General features: G+C 38.1%; 1 protein-coding gene across 1 annotated transcript; it reads right to left on the bottom strand.

The window, feature by feature from the left end:
- Nucleotides 1-679: 679 nt before the first annotated feature.
- On the bottom strand, nt 680-21,851 carry LOC108675243. Its single transcript, XM_018163237.2, has 4 exons — nt 21,824-21,851; nt 14,732-14,911; nt 5,154-5,268; nt 680-1,018 (listed from the first exon to the last, which is right to left on the bottom strand). Exons 1-4 carry the CDS (start codon nt 21,843-21,845, stop codon nt 895-897), a joined length of 441 nt encoding a protein of 146 aa, XP_018018726.2. The 5' UTR covers nt 21,846-21,851; the 3' UTR covers nt 680-894.
- Between the last annotated feature and the right edge of the window lie 1,467 nt (nt 21,852-23,318).

Below are 23,318 nucleotides of genomic sequence, written 5' to 3'. Positions count from 1 at the left end.
CATTAATCCTCCACACATCACCCATTTCAGCCAGTAATCCTCCACACATCACCCATTTCAGCCAGTAATCCTCCACACATCACCCATTTCAGCCAGTAATTCTCCACACATCACCCATCCCAGCCAGTAATCCTCCAAATATCAACCATTTCAGCCATTAATCCTCCACACATCACCCATTTCAGCCATTAATCCTCCACACATCACCCATTTCAGCCAGTAATCCTCCACACATCACCCACTTCATCCATTAATCCTCCACACATCACCCATTTCAGCCATTAATCCTCCACACATCACCCATTTCATCCATTAATCCTCCACACAATATAGTTGGTCTCGTGGATGTTGGTCTTCAACTCCTGCAACACACGCAACAATTTTCGGCCAGAAAGGCTATTGGCGTTGGGCCCTCAGGGGTGTCGGTCCTCGAGGTTATGGGATTTTTATCACTTTGTCGAGGACTTGAGAAACGCCAGCAGCAAACACCCGGAAGTGAAGTCTGGCCACAAGACCGTAAACTGGCGTCAGCACCGGAACGTTTGCTGGGACTAGTCCACAGTAAAACAGTACCAGAACTGAAATAATGCATATGTTCTCTGAGACAGGGCTTTTGATGTCCTGCTGCTGAGATGCCATTAAGGTATGTACTATAACGACATACAAAAAACGTATACTGAGGAGGCTGTGCGATAAAGATATCTTAAGCCCAAGGCTAATGGATCAAACTGAGATATCTTACAAATTGCATCCAATCATGAGTACATGCAACACTAAAGAAATTCTTCCAAAGATTCCAAAACTTAGGCGTGAAGTCAGCTAGTGATCTGACATACGACGTTGAGACGATAAAGGATAACAGCAAATAAACCGAATAATCTGTAGTTCATCATTTCAGCGTCGGACATTGTGCGCCACCAAAACAGTTAGGAGAAGAAGACCGAAATTCAGGAACGACGATGCAGCAGAATTGCAGCCATCGGCATCGTCACAGCTTCGCAGGCAACCACGTACGTACCTGCGAGGGGAAAAAAAACGAGAGGCAGTCGCGTGTCGTAGCAGGTATATTATGTAAATGGTATGTATTATGTATATATCCATATTATGAATATGGTATATTTACTATATTATATTATCTGAATCATCTAAACTTCAAAACCATACCAATGGAAAAGATATACCACTGTTTTGTTGTGCTCTGTCGTCAATCATAGAAATTTATGCGATTTGCCTCTCAGTTTGGCAGCTTGAAAATGTCGTTAACATATCTGCATGTAAAACACCTCAGCGTTCATATGGCAGTGGTGTTGAAATATTATAAGTCCGTGAAAAATGTTCAGAGCATTATAACTTTTGAGTTTTATGTGTAGCACTTTGAATATATCAAAATGTTCAAAAAAGAGAAGCACATTCAATAATCCTTTGCTAGAGCTACAAGCAGAGATAATGGATCAATTAACTATAAACTAAGACATGAATTTATGAAAATCTATACAACTTTCAAGCTTAACTTCTAAAACATTCATCATGCTTGACATGCTGCTAAACATTGTAAGCGATTTTATGACAACGGAACGCTTGGAAGGTTTAGCTCCAAACGCTTAAATTGGTCGCATCCTAATAAGGGCCGCATCCTAATAAGGACAGCATCCCAATAAGGATGGTATCCTAAGGACAGCATCCCAATAAGGATGGTATCCTAAGGACAGCATCCCAATAAGGATGGTATCCTAAGGACATCATCCCAATAAGGGGCGGCATGCTAATATGGACGGCATCAATAGGGTCGGCGCAGTGTGCCGGGTGTCAGCGACATCTCATCAGCTTCTTCATCAGGAGTAACGACGCTGATGAGCTGCCAAGCCTTATTACCGGCACGGCGACCTCCGCTGCACCCTGCGCCCGAATTTAATATAATAACTAATTAATAATTACTAGATAACATAATTTAATAAAATATAAGTTAATAATTTAATCTAATAAGACGGCATCGCGCGTTCTCTGCGATGGTGGCGAGCCTCTAACGACCTGGACGTGCTTGCAGTCTATGAAGCTATGTCCGAGCACAACTGAGTTAAATGTTTTGAACCTTCTGGTGAACATTATATGGAACTTTGTACTCCGCAATTCATAACAAGGAGAAGCAAGAACGACACCAAGCGCTATTAACAGTTGATAATAACTCTATCTCACTTGATTATGTTGGAAATAATGGCAAAATTGTAAACTGCTCGATAAATATCGAAACTCGTAAATAAATGCTCGATAAATATCGAAAAATATCATTGCTGACATCGAAAATATTGTAGACCAGGATCGAGAGTACTGAAATGATGTGAATGCTAAACAAATCTTCCACTATATTAAGGAAAACCATGCATGTTTAATAGAGTTTTCAGTGACGTTGGCATCAATATACCAATTTACAATCAAACCCCATTTAAAGTGAGCAAACTTATAACTTCCGGTCGATTAATACATTAACTTCAAGGAAAAGATTAAAAGGTATTATAGGATGAGAAATTGAAACTTTAATTAATTAGACTTAAAGTACATAAAAATTTAATCAATTGAACTGTGGAATTGCTGTAATCGGACTTAGTTGCGTAAGTATACATATAATGCATGCATAGCAATTTAAGTGAAACGAAACATTAATCCGGAGTCTAATTTATTTGAAATGTTTCATCCATTCTGATAAAAGGTATTTTTATCCTTGATATTACGGTCTGTAACAGTATAGAAATTACTCAAAATTTACAGCGTTATATTTTCTATCTGATATCCCCATCATGAAACAATTTAACTGTTCAAATCTGATCGTGATATATATAATGCCGAACTTGTCACTGGTTCGCCGACGGTTAACATGTCAAGTGGACGATTAAATTGCGAGTAACTTTGCATCCTCTTAAGCCGAAAAAGCTAAAATTTACAATCAAAGAAATAACTAAGACTTTGTCTAAATACCGATGCAAGTTTTATATTTTTCCGAGGCATCCTGATCTATTCCAGCCCGGTAAGAATGGACGTATCAGAGGTACGTGTATAAATTGAGTCAGTCTTTGGACCTTTTGACCAATACATTTTCCTGGAAGCTTTGAGCGTCGTGATAACTTTGCATTTGGGGACGAAAAAAAAGATGTAAATGTAAATTGTTCGCTAATTTTGATAGGCCGTCTTATTAGAAGTTAAGGAGATGTTAGAGCATTGTAAGCGCTACCGCCTTTTCATGGACAAGGACATAATATCTGGAAATCCGGTCTTACGCTTAAAATGTATTCTTAACGTTCAAACGGAATTCATCTCGAAATTTTACCGAAATATGCAACTTTGCGACGGTTTCAAAGCAAAGTTGCTGCACTTAACCTTTTTGTGCACTGAAGTTGAGACGAAAAACTACTGTCACTCTATAAGTATTTCACTGAGAATTTTTGTGTCCGTATTTCTATTACTTTTACTAACGAAATTCTGATTACCCCAACTGTTTTTGAAACATTTTTTAGTTGAACAGCAAGATTTTAGCTACGAAGACTTGTCAAAAGTTAAAAATATGCTTGAAATTTTCTTGCTTTCATTATAAATCCCCGGTTACTTTACCAGCAAATTGACTAAAATTGCGCTAATCAAATTTTTTGCTCGGTTGCAAAAAATGTAATTTGTAAATTTAAATAGCACCGAGAGAAGATGAAGTAATTTTAACTTTGTTCTCTTCAAATAAATTGCTATTTGTTTATTACTCTGATGGCAGGAAACCAAATGAATGCATGAGCGCTAAATTATTCAGCTAAATTCGTTACATTTTCTGCCACATTCTCCGCCGCCATAATTTCTACCGAATTCTCTGCTGCCATAATTAAGCCACATTTTCTGTCGCTATGGTTTTTGCCACACTCTTTGCTGCCATAATTTCGGCCATTTTCTTTGCTACCATAATTTCTGCCACTTTCTTTGCTGCCATAATTTCTGCCACTTTCTTTGCTGTCATAATTTCGGTCACTTTCTTTGCTGTAAAAATTTCTGCCACTTTCTTTGCTGCCATAATTTCTGCCACTTTCTTTGCTGCCATAATTTCTGCCACTTTCTTTGCTGTCATAATTCTGCCACTTTCTTTGTTGCCAGAATTTCTGCCACTTTCTTTGCTGCCATAATTTCGGTCACTTTCTTTGCTGTAAAAATTTATGCCACTTTCTTTGCTGCCATAATTTCTGCCACTTTCTTTATTGCCATAATTTCTGCCACTTTCTTTGTTGCCATAATTTCTGCCACTTTCTTTGTGGCCATAATTTCTGCTACTTTCTTTGCTGCTATAAACAAGTATCATCATTTTCGATTATTCAACACAATAATCAGCGACTGATAATTTGCTTACAGTCATGGTTGCAACCAGTCCAGACGTCACTGGTTTGCTATAAGGTCCGTCGCCAATGAACATTTTGTTTTTGTAACCTTCGTTAAAAATGTCTGCAGATAGGAATCATACACGAGTCATTATTTAATAACAATAGTCAAAGCCAAATAAAAGCTAGAGGAAGGAACTCGAGGCATGCATCTTGAAGAATTTCTCTCACCGTCATACGTATTGTCTCACAAACCAACTTAAACTGACCTCAACCTTCTAAACAATTATATTGAGTGGGAGTACACCAAGTGTAAGAATTACCTGAACTGTTGCGTCGAGAGCTCCTTAACAAAATCTCCAAGGAGCGGTGGAGAATGCCTTCCTGGTATCTCTAGGTCGATCGAGAAGGCAGCATTGGCGTCAAGAGTGGCATAATTGTGCCCAAAGAGACCATAAGATTTCTAAATCCGATTCCGCTTTGTTTTTTCTCATTCAATGTTACTCCCAACTTAACTCTGAACTTTTTTGCAAGATGCCGAAGAAAAATCAGTTGCCATATGAATCCGTCCGCCATTTCCATGATATTTACATTAGCTGGGGAAGATCTTTTCCCAGTTATAGGTTCTTTAAAGAATTTTAAATCTTTAAACCAAATTTATGTGTCGCTCTACTTTCTCTTAACATTCAAGCTTACAATTTACAAAACTTTTTGCCCTCTCTCACTGCGTGCAAACTTTTCCTCGCATTAGGTTAACTTAGAACGAAATTCTCAAGCATTTTATTTGTTATACGTTTATGAATTTTATCTTACTTTCCTTCGAGCTTGAAGCTGCCGCAGTGCGACATGCGGATGATCTCGGTGTCGGTGGTCAGTGTTCCGCTGTCCAGGGCGCAGTCCCGCACCACGACGCTCACGCCAGTGTCTGCTGCAGGCGCCCGGTACTTTAATCTTTTCCAACACACTGAACCCTTTGATGCATGCATTCTTCATATGTTATTCCTACCAGAAGGTATGTCAATCTTTCCCGAAATGGTTCCCCCTTTGATGAATGTATCTTTAATATGTTATTCCTACCTAAAGGGTTCAGCTTCCCAAAAACTTTTCACTAATGGTCTCTTAATATGTTATTCCTACCTAAAGGGTTTATCTTCTCAAAACATTTCACTAATGGTCTCTTAATATGTTATTCCTAACTTAAAGGTTAATTTTTGTGACACATTATGTCCATTTATTATTCTGTCTTTAGTATAGTATTTCTACCCAATGGGTAAACTAGGCGAGCGAATGGAGTGTGTAACCTGACAAGGCCTATATATCGGTGTTGCACGAGTCCGTAGCATTATCAATACGGCACTAAATAACTCCTACACAAAGAAAACTGGATCTATTGAAACAAAGCGTTGGGCCTTAAACTTCACAAGAACCCTGCCGACAGATGAAACTAGAGTAACTCAAACAAAATCAAATGAGGTGTAATCTCATGTAATGTGTAATCTCTCTCATGAGATGGATCTCAAAAATATCAAGACTGAATCAATATCATGAAAGTAATGAAATCAAGCTGCATTATTGAATGTTTGAACTTATATTATGAGACAAGATAACAACTAAAACGAAAAACATTTTAAAATAGCCAAAACGGACATATATATATGCTAGGCTTGTGGAACATTTTTGTTTTCTCCTTCGAAAAGAGAACTTTATTAAAAAATCTAATTTGAAAATTGTGCTTGCATCATCATGAAAGTTTGTTTTTACTATAATAGACATAATATATGAAGCTTTTTTTAAGTTAATTTTAGGCATAAGATTAAATGAATAAATTTAGCTAATGAATTCTCAATATTTTTTTAAATATCGTTTATCGAAATGAAGAATAATGATTGCCTTTTCTTGATGGTAGGAGACACATTTTAACATAAAACCTTAATTTGTAACAGTTGTTTGGCGAATAAGGGTAAAATAAATATATATAACCGAAGCTTCTTTGAAAGTAATTTAACAAACATTAATTCCCAAAACAGAAATGAAATTAACGCTAAACTATGTGTGTTATCCTTTTCTCATGAAAGGCCTACATGTCAACTTTTTATAATAAATCAAAGTCAAGTAATTTACAACAGGGCTCAACTTCTCCAAAGTCATTTTAACTCTAACGACTAATTGATAAATGCCAAATTTGTAAAGTTGTAATCCATGGAATTAATTTACGACAGATTTGGAACTCCAACATCTTTCTTTTCAAAGCCACATCATGCTGTCACGCCACATCCTGCTGTCACATCTCGCCCCGAAAACCGATTCCTCCGTTGGCGACACACCTCATCATTGCAGAGCACGCAACTGAGTCCCGCATATCTCGCGTAGCTCCCGCCTAGTATTTTTTAACGCTGATACAATATGTCTCGCACAGGCTGGCTTAATAACAAGATCGTATTCTCCTAAAGCCAGAGTCGCACCACATTGCTACAGACACCGCATTCTTTCATAAAGCACCGCAACTATCCATCACCGCGCATTTTTGATGCTGTGCCGCTGCTTCCAACCGCCATCATGAGATGCGTGGCTAGCATACTCGGACTCGGGCATGTTTGCTCACGAATAACTGCCGTATATTATTCGTATGTTTTTGTTAACGACTTTTATCGTTCATATAACAGTTTACTTTGTCAAGTCAAGATATGTAGGGGGGAAAATATTTGAAGTGATGTTTAAATGCAATGAACTATTCGGGTCTAGGTAGGAAGAAAAAATATTAAGTCACCAGTTGATTGATGCCGAATGCTACGAATGATTGCGAGAGAATCACTTCATAATTAATGTCATATAATTATAAACATACTTTAATTACTTGATAATGAATGTTGTATAGTCCAAATATCGCACTGTATATTAACATCCCGAATGCTACGTTCGCTTGTTCGGTGCAAAACAGTTACCGCCCTAAACAGATAAAAAACTATTGAAAATTCTAACCTGATAACATTATTCGAAATATTGTAGTAATGCAGCCAAAATTTGCGATTTCTTACTCATGAATTTTAAAACAATTGAATGTCGAATAATATTCTTATTTGAAAATAATGCACAGTTATGCTGCTCGCTATGGAACAAATGGCATCCCTGCACAGAATGGCACGGGACAGAACTTCAGACGGGATAATTTCGGGCAGTTAGAGGCGGTCGTAAATTTAAGGCAAGCGCAACAAAACCAAACTTGGGCCAGCCATCAAACGCCAGTGCCCGCACCAAAGCTTACGAGTCCGCAATGTTTCGCCATAAAGATGTTCGTTGCTAGCAAAAACTTTTAGGACCATTCAACGTTGAAAAAAAAATAATTCGTTTATATTTTTGTTTCTCCAACTTTCCTCAGCAGACGAGGATTTTAATTTTTCCGATGATCATAGAGTAGCTAGAGAAGTTTTGCGACATCATCATTTGCTTTGGTTCAAAAAATTATAAACTCTAACATGATTTCTAAACGATGAGTACCTTTCATACAAACCAAATGTCATAATTTTTTTGTACAATCGTGAGAACACTCGATTACACGTATGACGTATTAATGTTATTCAAATTAAGGTTGTATATTGTTTGTACGCCTCTCTCACCATGTAACATCAGTGAATAATGGTTCGGCCGAACCGTTCCAGGATCATTATGTTTTCATAAAAGTGTCCATAAACAACGACCTCGATCTGGATCTCAGTCCGTGTAAAGACTTCATATTTGACGTGTAATTATCGCTGCAGGAAGTAAAATGAATTTACCAGAAATTTGGTCAAGAAAGGAAGTATTATATTGCCTGTCTGCATAAGATAGAATATGGAAGGTACAGTAGATGTGTAATGGAAACATTGAATGCGCGTTCAAAATTATGCATGCATACTAAAGCAAAATCCATATAGACTGGAATACATGTAGTAGAACAACAACACACACAACAGTATTAAGGCGATCAAGAATTAGTCACAATAGAAGCGTGGAGAGTATAAATTTCATGCAATTCTAAAACATTCAGGCTAGTTGCGTGCTAATTACTGGAGTGAGCACAGTTAAATATTTATTGCTAAAGAGGGTGCGTTTCTCTAACGTGCATTTCTACACATAACAAAATTTTGTCAGCGTCTCTATAATTATGAAGGTATTCAACGATTAATTACTTTAATATTATCGTTCAGTAATCAATACACATATTGCATAGCATCATACATCACTCCCGGTCACGGAGGCACAGAGGTAAAGTAAAGCTATATCACCATCTGAGAAGTAACTCTTGGAATCTGCCTTACCTTGACAGTCGCTTGAGAATAGGAAAGTCGCTCGACTTTCTAACACGTTATATATGACAACGTTGAAATAGCCTTAATATTTTTAATTTTAGAAAAGGCATGCAAAATTTACTCTACCATAGAGTTGATGATATCGTAAAATCCGCCTTACCACTGGTTGAGATAAAACGCTCCGCAGTGCGACATGCGGACAAGCTCCGTATCGGTTGTGATGGTTCCGGAATCGAGTGCACAACTGCGGACCACCAAGGTTGTCCGGTTACCGTGTTCGTCTTCTGTACACGGTACACACGGCCTCACTGATTGCAAGATCAGTGATCCTCCAGTGCAAGATCCTACTTATTATTGTAAAACGGCAAATTTACAGTTATTCAAGGTTAGATACAAAAAATCAAAGGTAAACATGTGTGAGTTTACATGAGTGAGAAAAATGTGCAAGAAATTACAACACAATACAATGTGTGTCGAAGAGAACAGGTTATGGCTAAAACTTGCGGCATATCACAATATGTACTGATCAAGACATGTTCAGACCCGAACTTTTTGGGTTGGAGAGCATAGTATATTACAAGAAATGGTCTGTAAAACATCATGGTTGTTATAGTCTTTGGCTGCCAAGTTGTGTCAGCATGAAGAAAAGCTAATTCACTCTGTACATGTCAAGATTGTAAAAAAATACGTCATACTATATTGAACGGAATTTATTAAATAGGTTTTTATGAGAATATTTATATATCATCAAATATATTTGTTGTATATTTTGGCAATAAGTTATCTGATCATTCCTGTGCTTCAGGATGTGGTGCACGATTTCTTCTCAGTGACACCGACGGTCGACTTTCAGGATCACCTTGGGCAAAATCCGGAAACTTTTTTTCAATTTTGGTAATTTCAACAGATATAATTGCTTTACGATTCCCGTTAGCAGCAAGAGGGCGAGACATACGAAAATTTTTATTTTGGCTACCTGATTCGTAATTTGGTAGTTTCCGTAACTTTTATATGTAGAAGACTACTCGAAAGTAGCTACAATTTATAAAATATCAGCAGTAAGGTTTCATCGCCTCAGTTTCGTGTTTCAGAAGAAGTTTACCAAAACTTGTTATTTGACTAGACCCAAAAATTTGGGCGTCTCGCGAGAAATTATTTCTCCTAAGTAATGTTCATGGTACATATTTGCAGCGTCTGAACAATTTTCTTGAACTTACACATTATAATCAGCAAAGATTTGGAATTCATGTTATATAATTAATAAGTGATGAACCACGTGATTAATATACAGTGCAACGCTGCATGCGGAGTTAGAAGTGACTTCTTAACGAAGCGTTAAGGTAAGTGATATGATAACGTACATAAATAGAACGTATACTGGTGTTCAGAGGTGTTGCGGAAATGATCCAAGATTAGGATGTGCCATTAACAAGCAATTACACCCGAAAACACAATTTTCATCATTAATCGTTTTTTGTCACTTTACAAGGAAGAAAATATGATAGGAAGCACAAGAGCTAACAGACAGATTACACAAGAGACAGAAGTTCCGCAAAACTGTTTTTTTGAGTGTGTTATTTTTTGCACCAATGGTCTCTAAAATTTCCTAGGTCTTTCTAGCGCATTTTCTCTTTTATGGAAAAAAGACGCTATTGTGCTCGTCATGTCCGTCCGTCCGTCCGTTCGTCCGTCTGTCCGTCCGTTCGTCCGTCTGTCTGTCCGTCCGTGACTTCACTTTTTCGTCGACGAGAAAATGCGCTCTCTGTCACTCACTTCAGTGAGTACTGATCTAATTTTTTTTAGGTAAGGCTAAGGTTCAGTCTGGCAACTGTCTCCTATATTGAGCGTTCCATGTCAACGGTCCAAGTGATGCATCAAAGTCAGCTAACTGAGGGATTTCCATTCCACATTTTTATGGTGTTCAATTGCTTACATGTGCAGCGTGAACGTGAAGAATTTGTTGTGAATCAGCATTAGTTAAAATTTTATAACGTACTTTGGTGCTACGGATATCCAAATTAGTCACATAATTCATCCAAATTCATCCCCTGGCACACGACCGAATATTTGTTGACTTAATTGTCAGTGATGTGCACTTATTCGTAATTGTGCATGATTACCATTATGGTAATAATATGCTAACCATTTTTACCATTATGAATAGTTTAATCAACTTACGTTGGAAATTACTAGAAGCTTCACTGTAGAATTACAGGACTTTTGTTTCCTACATTTATTTATTTTGATTTAGGTTAAGTCGTTTTGTGTCCTTTTTTCCAACCATCGGCAATGTTTTTACAGAGAAAGCAAAAAGCCTTTCTTTCGATGGACGAGTGCGTCCAAATTAAGGAATCGAATGTCATTTTCAGGCATCAGCCGCGAGTGTAACTGACTTTTCAATTCAAGAACTGACAAGCTGCAAGAGTGATCAGGTTTCGAATGAAAGAATTGCGGATACACGAACTGAAAACTTTCCTCTATGCGCGAAAAAATGTGCGAAGAATCATTCTATATGTTAACCTGACATGGGAGAACGCAACAACGAAAAAATTGAACTATTATTGGTTAATCATTAGTTAAACATGGGTTTAATTTGGGTATTTTTGAGTAACTAACTTAAAACGTGGATGAGTGAGAAGTAGGAAATTAATCAAATGATGATTCATATGTGATTTATTATCACATCAAACCCAACCTAGGTATGTGTAAGTACAATTAAGGTTGCCTGTTTTTCTGTAAAACAAATTTTTCAAACTCCCAAGGTTGGATAACAAACAAAATTCACGTACGAAATAAGGATTTGTGAGCTGTAAATCAGATATGATGGAGCCATTTCAATGAAAGGGATTTTTACGAACCGGTTAAATGGCTTTTAAGAACAAAGAAATTTAACGGACCGCATCTCGTGAAAATAATTCGAAGAAAATCGACGAATATTGGCTGCTAATTTCAAATGTGCTTGACAAATTCTCATCGTACGTTGTTGAAATTCGTCTTCTCTTAAAGTCATTTTAGCTCATTTTATGAAATTTTTAATGAGAAAACTGTCAATAAAAACTACTGCTTTTAAAATTAACTGCTTTAATAGAAGGCCAAAATCCAATTAAAGGGGCAGCTCTGTCGCAGCTAATCAGAGACGTAGAAATTACAGCTAATTAGCCGAAGGCTACGTCACTCAAGCCACGTCTCCAGGACTACGTCACTCAAGCCACGTCTCCAGGACTACGTCACTCAAGCCACGTCTCCAGGACTACATCACTCAAGCCACGTCTCCAGGACTACATCACTCGAGCCACGTCTCCAGGACTACATCACTCAAGCCACGTCTCCAGGACTACGTCACTCAAGCCACGTCTCCAGGTCTACGTCACTCAAGCCAGAGACGCCGGTTCCTTTCAGTCGTTGCATGAGTTTCTCGTAATTTCAAGAGGTCTAATGAGGTCCATCGATCAGTACCTGGTTTACTACCTCCTACGAAAACCTTGTAAAGGAGACTAATGAGCGCTTCCGAATCTCGTAAGTAAATCTGCCGTAGAGTTATTCGTTGCAACTAAAAATTAAACTATTCAGAAAAAGTTGTTTCATCACTTCTTCGATAGCGCTATGGATATTTTTCGTTGAACTGGAATAGTTTGATGTATTTGGTCACGTCAGTTATGACTCGCTGTAATGTTTAATCTTAGTTCTTCCTACAACATTTCAAATCCACACTTCGATTCGCATTTAATGGATTCTGGAGGGAACTATTGTGACCTCAGTGACCTCACAAGTGGGTATACTAAGCGTATGTGTGCGTGCATTTGTATACAGGAAACTATGTAAACGAGCGCTTTTTCCCACATTGCTGAGCAACGCAGATTGTGAAACAAGTTATGAAATATGTACGCGGAATTTCCAACCAATGCCCACCAAGTTTCGGTCTCGGTCAGTGCAACTCGTTTAAATTGCTCAGTTTCTTATTTTTAGTTCCGAGTTGGATTATAAATTATAAATAAAGAGAACCTGCAAAAGCGGACCGTTAGAGAAAGTGATCCCTGAATTGCATTGAAGAGAAAGTAAGTCGCTCGTACTGGGGGGAGGGGAGTCGAAGACAAACTGCTGCATTGAAAATTCAGGACAGCTCCCGCGACTCGTTGCTGCTGTCGAGAATATCAGGCGAGTCGACCACACGAGTCCTAACTTCGGGAGTGGGGCGACAGATGAACTCTGTTCCCTTCCTAAACTTTATTTGTTAGGGGAAACTAATTCAAGGCTAAAGTCTGTTGTACACTCGATACAGTATAAATGTATTTAGACGAGTCGCATGATAAATTTGATGTTATTACACTGCGCAAGTGCATAATGTGAATATGATCTATCATATAGATACATCGCTCTACAATAATTATTGTTCGATTCATATGTCAGGACGTTTTCTATTGTCCGATGAAGAACGCTAAAACGCACCCACGAATGATATTTGTCGAAGGTAGAATACTATATGCGAATAATACGTTTTTAAGCGATTATTAGGATTGATCAGGTCTAACACGAATTCGAAGAGTAGTTATCGTCTAACTTAAGATGTCTATCCCCGTAGTCTTACTGTCACTGTTTGAAAATATAGCTTGAGATGCTTTGGAGCTCCGAAATAAATTGTCGTGCGCTAAATTTGCATGAACATACATGAGACGTCTTGAGTAACGAAGGTCTCCCTACGGTGCTTGTAATGTCTGCCGGTATAAGAATGAACTAAGAACTCTGATGAACGTTACTCGTGGAATTTTTAAATGAGTTTACAGTTGAAATTTGAGTCTGAATACCCAGAAAGTGTGTATGCATTTCACATCCTAACGTTTTATATGTTCACGAAATAAAAGTATTATTTATATACTTATTTCCATGTACATGATTTTTATAAAAGTAAAAATTCTGCCGAACACTAACCGCATGGCATGTTCATCATAATCTGGACAAAAACTATTTTCGACTAATCATTAATCATAATCATGGAGGTTTAACGGTCTAAACAGGGTCGGCTCACCGTATTTATTTATTCCACACATCAAACCACCCAAGGGTAGGCTCACCGTATTTTCCCCTTCTCCCCTCCCCCCATCGGCTCACCGTATTTACCCTCACATCAAACCCACCCCAGTGTTGGCTCACCGTATTTACCCCCACGTCAAACCCACCCCAGTGTTGGCTCATCGTATTTACCCCCACATCAACCCCACCCCAGTGTAGGCTCACCGTATTTACCCCACACATCAAACCTACCCCAGTGTTGGCTCACCGTATTTACCCCCACATCAACCCCACCCCAGTGTAGGCTCACCGTATTTACCCCCACATCAACCCCACCCCAGTGTAGGCTCACCGTATTTACCCCACACATCAAACCCGCCCCAGTGTTGGCTCACCGTATTTACCCCCCCCCTTCCCACACTAAACCAGCCCGTGTAGGCTCACCGTATTTACCCCCACATCAAACCCGCCCGTGTAGGCTCACCGTATTTACCCCCACATCAAACCCGCCCGTGTAGGCTCACCGTATTTACCCACAAATCAAACCCACTCGTGTAGGCTCACCGTATTTACCCCCGCATCGAACCCACCCCAGTGTAGACTCACCGTATTTACCCCACATCAAACCCACCCGTGTAGGCTCACCGTATTTACCCTACATCAAACCCACCCCAGTGTTGGCTCACCGTATTTACCCCCACACATCAAATCCACCCCAGTGTTGGCTCACCGTATTTACCCCCACATCAAACCCACACCCGTGTAGGCTCACCGTATTTACCCCCACATCAAACCCACCCGTGTAGGCTCACCGTATTTACCCTCACACATCAACCCCACCCCACTGTAGGCTCACCGTATTTCCCCCCCACGTCAAACCCACCTTAGTGTTGGCTCACCGTATTTACCCCCTTCCCCCCTCCCTCCATCGGCTCACCGTATTTATCCCCTCCCCCTATCAAACCCACCCTAGTGTAGGCTCACCGTATTTACCCCCCACATCAAACCCACCCCAGTGTTGGCTCACCGTATTTACCCCCTACCCTCCATCGGCTCACCGTATTTACCCACACATCAAACCCGCCCGTGTAGACTCACCGTATTCCCCGGCGAGTTTGATGCAGGCTGTAGCAGGAAAGAGCCCTTCTCTGTTCTTGCGGCCGGCCATGCAGGGGCTCTCGAGGATGCTGGTGGAGTAGTTGTTGTGGAAAGGGTCTTCACAGGCTCGGTTCTCGCCGTTCACAGACACGCATTTGAAGCAGTCAATTGACGCGAGGGCTGCAACAAAACACTAAGTAAGCACCGTGAGTGGATGAATTGACATGAATAATGTGCAGTAATTTATATCAGACTGTATGATTTGGAAACGTATCGTCATGTCTTCATTTTTAGAGCAATCAAACAATTTGAAGGTGAATTACATTTCATGTATGTGCTGTGATACATACTTATGTTTACTACGATACTTGTGTTTTGTTCATAAGTTGGGATTAAAATCCTAGTTTAACTATGAATACAAGAGGTGTTATAACGTAAATGAACAATAAAATATTAACAACATTTCATTTATTCCCAATTTGGTTAATAGCAAAATTCTTTTGGGATACAAAATTTGAGAATAATATTATTTTTTAGTTGCACATTTTCCTCTGCTAACTTTTATTAAGTTACGTAAAATATGAAACGATTCTTTCTTAATTCCTCAGAAATGATAAAATGAAGTCAACGACTACTGCTCTGGCTCTTAAGCATTGCCTCTGGCTCCCGCAGATAAAAGATTGCTGGCAATCTCCAGCCGCATCACGTTAAGTGTTTTCTTCCTTCCCCTTGTTATATATTGAATAGAAAGGATAAAGCCGCTGCTGTGTACGACAAATGAGATCGGCAAAGCTTCAGTGGGGATCATTTTTATTAGGAGATGAGAGACCATAGCGCATCATGGCTGACATTTTTGCATCAAGACCGAGCCTCATGTGATGGAGGCTAAAGTCTGAGCTCGATCAGAAGTTCCGCATTCATTCCATGTTGAAAATCATGTTCTTTTCTGGTGGCTCATGAATAAACGCCTTTCAAATTTTTTATATCCACTTCTGAGTTTCAATGTCATGCATTCTCTTTATGTATTCATTCCATGTTGAAAATCATGTTCTTTTCTGGTGGCTCATGAATAAACGCTTTTCAAATTTTTAATAACCACTTCTGAGTTTCAATGTCATGTATTTTCTGTGTGTTCGCTGAACTACAAACATATCTTGATCCCTGCTACGATTGCATTCATTGCTTAGAAGAAGAGGTTAGCTGCAGCGGACAGTTCGTTCGTTATTTAAATTGAATCAGTCACTGAAGAATCCACAGCAAAAATTGCTCGGTTGCGTCGTGGAACACGGGTGACTATAGCTCTAAATCTTACATATTCATGAAAAAAAATGAAAACATGTTATATACTTGATTTTTAAAATTTAAATCCTACATCTTCCTGAAAAAATTAGAAAACATGGTATGTACTTGATTTTTTAAATTTAAATCCTACATATTCCTAAAAAAAATTCGAAAACATGATATGTACTTGATTTTTAGAACTGCGATGTTGAAACGGAAATTAATTCATACTCAATCCTCGATTATTAAATATAAATAACTTTTAAAATTAAATATTCGGTTCATAAAAATTTAAAATTTTACTGGAGCAAATGCACTATATATATAAAAGGGTTAGTCGTTATATAACCCGACCAGGGGAGATGAGCTCTACTGATTTCATTGTTTTTTTACTTGACTTATTCCGGAATCTGTTAGACATTTTTTTAGCTTATTTTTCAAATATTTGCTGTTATTGATTGGATTTTCCTGTCGCCGGTCTAAAGACAGGTGCTCCAGTATAATTACATTAAATTTTTGAAAAAAAGAGACATTGAACGGTTTCATTGAAAATGAGACGGAAACCGTAGGTTTAGTACTGATACTAATTTTCATTTCGTGCACCTCCAACATCCTTTCATAAGTGGTGACATTAGTACTTACATGCAAGTTTGATTTCATATTCGAGTCTTTGATATAATGTCATTGTGAGAAATCTTAGTATTTTCGGCTAACAGTATAATTTTCTGATCGAAAATTTTTAGATATACTTCTGTAACGTTTTCTTTCATTGCTTAGCGGGAGAATTAAAACCGAACTTCATTCCCAGACATTTTGCCTGCTTTAGGCATTCTATGACGACTTAGTTTCTATCTTCACCTCAATGCTTGTCAATACGGACGTCATGTTCGTTCAAAATTCAGCTGTTCATCATATATGCTCCCATTGTTTTCCAATTAGTATTTAGATATTTATTCCAAAATTAAAGTCTGTAGTTGGTCTGTTGAATTGCAAGATGTCCTTGTAGCTCATTTGCTTAAAAACTATCTTCACTCACCCCATTAATTACATTCTAGTAATATTGATTAAAAATTATATTAGAGAGTGATACTCATATGAGAAATTTAATATTCTTCGAGTCCATTTTGCATTTCCAGAAATTAATATAATTAAATTGTAATCTTTTATTAATTGATCAAATTGTATTATAATTCATTAATTACTATAATATTATTATTATTGTACTATTATTATTATTATATTTATTATAATTAATTATAATGTATAATTAATCGAATTGTATCTGTATTATTATCAAAACTGGACTATATAAGCATTATAACTCCCAATATTAGATTTACGTCGTAATTTTAACATGTTCGCCCCAGGATTGGAGGTGGCTGGCACTGATTCATATCATTGTTAGATATTCATTTCGAGGCTCCGGCGTGCCGTCAACACGATCCTCTGTGGCTTCCTGGGAATAGAGATGGAAGCTTTGAAGTTTAAATTTGATCTTTTGCAGTGGCGACAAGAATTGACCAGGAAATGCAGAGCTTTTTATAAAAGTTTCACATGGGTGACGGTAGCAGAGCCTTTGAAGGGTGTTCCCATGGGCGTTCCTTGCAGGGTTTTTAAAAGGTGTCCCTATGTGTGTCCTCAGCAGAGCCTTTGAAGGGTGTCCCTATGTGTGTCCCTGGAAGGGTTTGAAAGGGTGTTCCCCTGGGTGTCCCTGAAAGGGTTTAAAAAGGTGTCCCCATGAGTGTCCCTAACAATGTTTTAAATGATTGTCCCAATTGGTGTGGTGTCCCTGGCAGTGTTTTGCAAGGGTGGCCCAATTGCTGTCCCAACCAGAGCTTTTGAATGCCACCTCCATATGGGTGTCCTGGCTGAGTTTTTGATGGGGTCCCCATGGGTATCATTGGCCGAGCATTTGAAAGGTTAAAGTAGTGCAGGCTCTGAAGCTAGCTGGCGAGACTGAGACTACATGGGTCAGCAAGGAATTGAAACAAGATGCAAGCTGGGCAAAAGTCTTCAGTGGAATAATCGGCATACAAGATTAAGTTATAACGTAGAATTCGGTCTTCATTTTAAGAATGTCGGATTATTGAACAAAGTGATTTGAGTACGGTCGCTTAACAATTTTCTACAAAGGTGTCCTCACGGGTGTCTATGGTGGAACTTTTGAAGGTCCCACGGGTGTCCCTGTCAGAGCTTTTGGCGGAACTTTCGAAGGTCCCTTGAATAGCCATAGAGGATAATGTAAAGGATATCACGAGAAAATATGTTCAGGTATTTCAATGCAACTCTTTTCTACTTGAACTGTTTGTACATGTTCTCAATGCCGTTCGGACGCTGACGAATCTCACTGCATCAAATAAAAATACAGAGCAAGAAATATGAGAGAATGTTACAGACACGGATGAAGAGCGACCATTTTGATCTCGAGCGAAGGATCGGACGTTATGTTCATTATGTATTTGATATAAATAATTTATGCGTTATTTCTATTATCATTAGATTATTTTAAATAAACATTATTTTGAGAACATAATTCGAAGAATAAAATTAGGTAGAGAGCTGTCCGCTATCGACAATTTAAACCAGGGACATCAAATTTGAGTTGATTTCTTCCAACGACCAATCATTTTCCCATTCAGTCTCATGCACTTCAATTCACAAGGTAAGTTCTTTGATGATTAACTAAATAGATATTCCGATAAAATTAAAACATGTTGTAAAGCATACTATATTTCGTCCGTATTATATATTATATTTAGTCCGTATTTTGTCAGGCTGACAATTGAAAATACAGTTCAGCTGTTTATCAAGAGGTACTGTTGCGTAGTAATGTCTCATGACCCATAAAATTACTGCAAATAATGTTACTCTCAAAAATCGCGGTCAAAAATTTTGAGAGGCAAAAAGAGATTTAATGAAATGAAAATTTCAAATTTCAAATTTCGGAGAAACATTAAAATTTTATAGATATATTCACACAGTGCAGTTTTTCTGTGATGAAGTGGAACTAAAAAAATCCATGGCGAAGACTCATCAAAGAACATCGCATACCTCGATACATTTTTCAACTAATTTTCGGTGAACATTTATTTAAACTGTAGATACTAAAAACTGTACGTTTCTATACGCTAAATTTTTGTGCATTAAAATTCCTCTTATGTTGAGTGGGCAGAAGTTCTCCCTATATGCCCGCTTAATTGACTACCAGAGAATTCCTTTTATCAGTAATTTTCTAGATTGTTTTTTCAACGAGTCGAACGAAATCTTTTGTATTTTAATCACCTTAGTATTTTGGTTACATTTTCATTTAATTGTATTAATTCATCATTCTTTGAAGAAACTCTACGCGGCTGAAGCCTCAGGCATCACAATACGTCTTCAGAGTGGCGCCTAACACAATATTAGGAGCATGAGAATGACGTGTTTTTGTGGTTGCTATGACAACATTCTATTTACTGATACTTCTTCTGACAATCAATTTCTACTCCGTTTGCTTATATTCGCTAATGTCTAAACTTTAAACCGTGCGACCACTTCATTTTATCACGTACTAAAAGACTTACAGTAATTGAGAAACGGTATTTTCAATATCAAATAAGCGTTTTATTTATAGGTTATAACGTGGTATGTAAGTGAGAACCGCTTTAAAATCAGAATAAATCGTTCAGAATAAATCGTTCTCTTAGTCAAATATTTAAAAGAATTCTCAATAAAATCATATAATTAAATTTTACTCTAAACTCTCTACTATTCTTAATGAATTGTACATGAAAATGGCCTGATCATACGCAATGAATGCGTTCACGCTGGATAAGCATTGTTAACATCGAGCAGCACTTGCCACGCGTACACCAGCACTTGCCACGCGTATACCAGCACTTGTCACGCGTATACCAGCACTTGCCACGCGTATACCAGCACTTGCCACGCGTATACCAGCACTTGCCACGCGTATACCAGCACTTGCCTCGTATATACCAGCACTTGCCACGCGTATACCGTCACTGGCCTCGTATATATCAATCTACGAGACAAATTTGATGCAAATGAATGTTTTTTTTTTAATCAAAACTTCTTTCGTGATAGTTTATCTCGCTGTCTAGTAATCGGTATAAGATTTAATCAATGAGCTTGAAAATCGACGACCGTTTTACTCAAACTTGTTTTAATGAAGGGCTCTACTCGAAACACATAGATACATAGATAGAAAAATATATTATTATTACACGATGGTAGAATTTTCTTGCTTATATGCGTACAACTCATGAGTCAAATAATTGCGTACAACTATATATATAAAGAGTCGAATAATTCTTTAGATGACGTTGTTAGATCAAAAAGCAGATTTAGCAAATAATTATAATATATTAACGACGTTTCGAATGTAGCAACATTCACTTTTAAGTTAAGAGAAACATCGAATAGTGAAATTTTGTTGGAGATAAGTACGTACAACAAAATTTCAATTTCTGGGGTTCAATTCAACCAGCATCATTACGCAGAGGTGCACAACATTAACCGACCAACGATTGCTGGAACCCTCTTAATTTTTAATTGGACCCCATCTATCTATTTCCAAACTACCGGATTTGTCTAAAAAAAATTGAGATTGTATTCGAATGGACTTTCTGGCTCGAAATTTTTTTGTTGTATCCTATTTACTTTTATTATCTACTTATGTCCTACAAAATTTCACTATTTTCACTATCCACTATGAAAATGAAGGTTGCTACATTCGAAACGTCGTTAACATATTATTATTATTGGCTAAATCTGCCTTTTGGTCTAGGACCGTCATCTAAAGAATTGTTCGACTCCTTGAAAAGAAAACTTAAAAGCAAAGAAAACTCCACAAAAATTCATAGTATCTTTGAAGAAAACGTTTCGGAGTCCAGCTCCATCGTCAGTTCGAAAATTCTAGAACACAGATAAATCAGTAATTATTACAGTCAAGATTACAACAAAAAACCTAAGGTGTAAAACCTACCTATTTACAATTTCAAGCGGGTAAGAGCTAAAAGCTAAATTCAAACTAGGCCTCTGTTTAAAAATATACAAAAATTCTAATATGCGCAAATCAGAAACACCGGAACTGGAAGTTAAAACTTTGAAGTCACTGTCAGAAACTGGAACCTCTCACTGCTCGGCGTGAGCCCGCACAGCCGAATGAGGTGGGCGCGACAGTAAGTTACCAGTTCTACACAACTCCTGCCCCTATGCTCTGCGACCCTAGAATAAAGATTGCGAGACGTCATCCCGACGTACGCAGATGCACATCGTGCACAACTATATTTATAAACTAGGGACGATCGCATATGCATGGGGAGAGTATCTTTGTACCTAAAAAAACCGATTTTAAAATGGTTGACCAATATGACACGAAGATTAACATATGTGAAATACTTCGCAAAGAAAAGTTTTAGCTCTCTTGACATAGTTTCGGATGCAGGGCTGGAATATGGAAAGGAGCAATAAACAACATCCTTACCGTCGCCATCCCTAAACAGAGGCCTAGTTTGAATTTAGCGTTTAGCTCTTACCCGCTTGAAATTGTAAATAGGTAGGTTTTACACCTTAGGTTTTTTGTTGTAATCTTGACTGTACTAATTACTGATTTATCTGTGTTCTAGAATTTTCGAACTGGCGATGGAGCTGGACTCCGAAACGTTTTCTTTAAAGATACTATGAATTTTTGTGGACTTTTCTTTGCTTTTAAGTTTTTAGTGAATTTGCGATTCAAGCAAACCAGTGACATTATTGCTTGTAAAGAAAATATATATAGATAAAAATAAACCACGGGCATAAACTCACCTGGCGTGAACAGGATGACCATGAAGGTGGTGACGATGATGGCTGCGCACGTCATGCTGGTGGCAGTGCGCGTCATGCTGCTGAGGCGCGTCATGCTGATGGTATGCGTCACGCCACGTCTGTAGAAGACCCTGCTGTTGACGTCAGAGACGTGCTGCTCGTCAGCATCGTCTGCTTCTCGCTGATTCGTCGATTAGTTAGTTGTCAGCCTGACGAACATAATGATTATGCACTTTAATTTTGATTAGGTAATTTAAGACGCTGAATTATTGATAAGATGTATGTTAAGTAGATGTTGTAAACATTTGACTTTTTCGTTGATTTTGGCATTTATGGGGATGAAGGCTGGAAAAGTAATTATAAGTGAAAGTAATATAGGGCTAACTTACATAAATGAAAATTTAAATTTTATATTTTTTATATTTTTAGGCGACCTAAAAAAACGGTCTGCATGCGTGGTGGACGAAACTTTTCTCGGTATGCGCATATGGTAGTGACATCCCTCTGTTAGTGTACCAATCATCGCTGCCCTGGAAGTCTGCGTTCCATTATAGCTAACTTTTTCTATGCCACTTCTCTTGCGCGCTCGTGGTTTTTTGATGATGGCTGACCTTCGTGAGCAACGCGCTGCCATCAAATTTTGCTTTTTATAGTGAAAAACTGGCAAGGAACTGCTTGAGACATCCTACAAGGATGATGCTGTGGGGAGAACGCAAGTTTTTTAGCGAATTTCCCGCTTCCCGAAAAGGGAAACGTCAATTTATGACCAACCTCTCTCAGGTCATCCTTCCACTAACCGCACGAAAGAAGAATATTTTTAAAATTAGGCACAATGTCCCTGAAGATCGACGTAGAAGCAATGACGAATTTGCGGGACTGTCCCAAATGACTTGAAGCATTCCAAAAAATTCTAACAAAATAATTTTTATAAATAAATATTCAAAAATCCGATCGTTATCATTAGGGTACCCCATTGTATTGCTGAAGGAAACCGGCATGGGCTGTGTATAAAATGTGTATAATTATTTGATGATCGACGATATATGAAAATTTGCTCACGTTAAATTATACATCCACTTCAAACTCAGAAAAACGAATGAATCAAATTGTCCGTATATGGACACACTTTCCACATCTGGCACTGAGCTGCTGGTTTCTAATAGAAAATTGGGTTTAAGATGACCCTCACAAAAAATAGGTGCATCACTATTTGAACAAAGTCTCTGTCATTTCTGTTAACGTATCTATCCCGGTCATTAGTGTTAATAAAATAGAATGAACACAAATACATTCTGGCCTGTAAATGAAGTGCAATACATTCTGGCCTGTGTTCTGGCCAATACAAATACATTCTGGTCTGTAAATGAAGTGCAATACATTCTGGCCTGTAAATGAAGTGCAATAGGGGAACATAGACACAAAACGCCCCTAGCGCTCATAATTGACTTTCAACGAACAATTATGCACTAATGAATTGCAGCGAAAATGAAATATA

Source organism: Hyalella azteca, unplaced genomic scaffold, assembly GCF_000764305.2.
Source record: "Hyalella azteca isolate HAZT.00-mixed unplaced genomic scaffold, Hazt_2.0.2 contig2100, whole genome shotgun sequence".
Classification (NCBI taxonomy): Eukaryota; Metazoa; Arthropoda; class Malacostraca; order Amphipoda; family Hyalellidae; genus Hyalella; species Hyalella azteca.
Note: the sequence above shows the minus strand (reverse complement) of the source record. Positions and strands in the feature narration are given on the sequence as shown.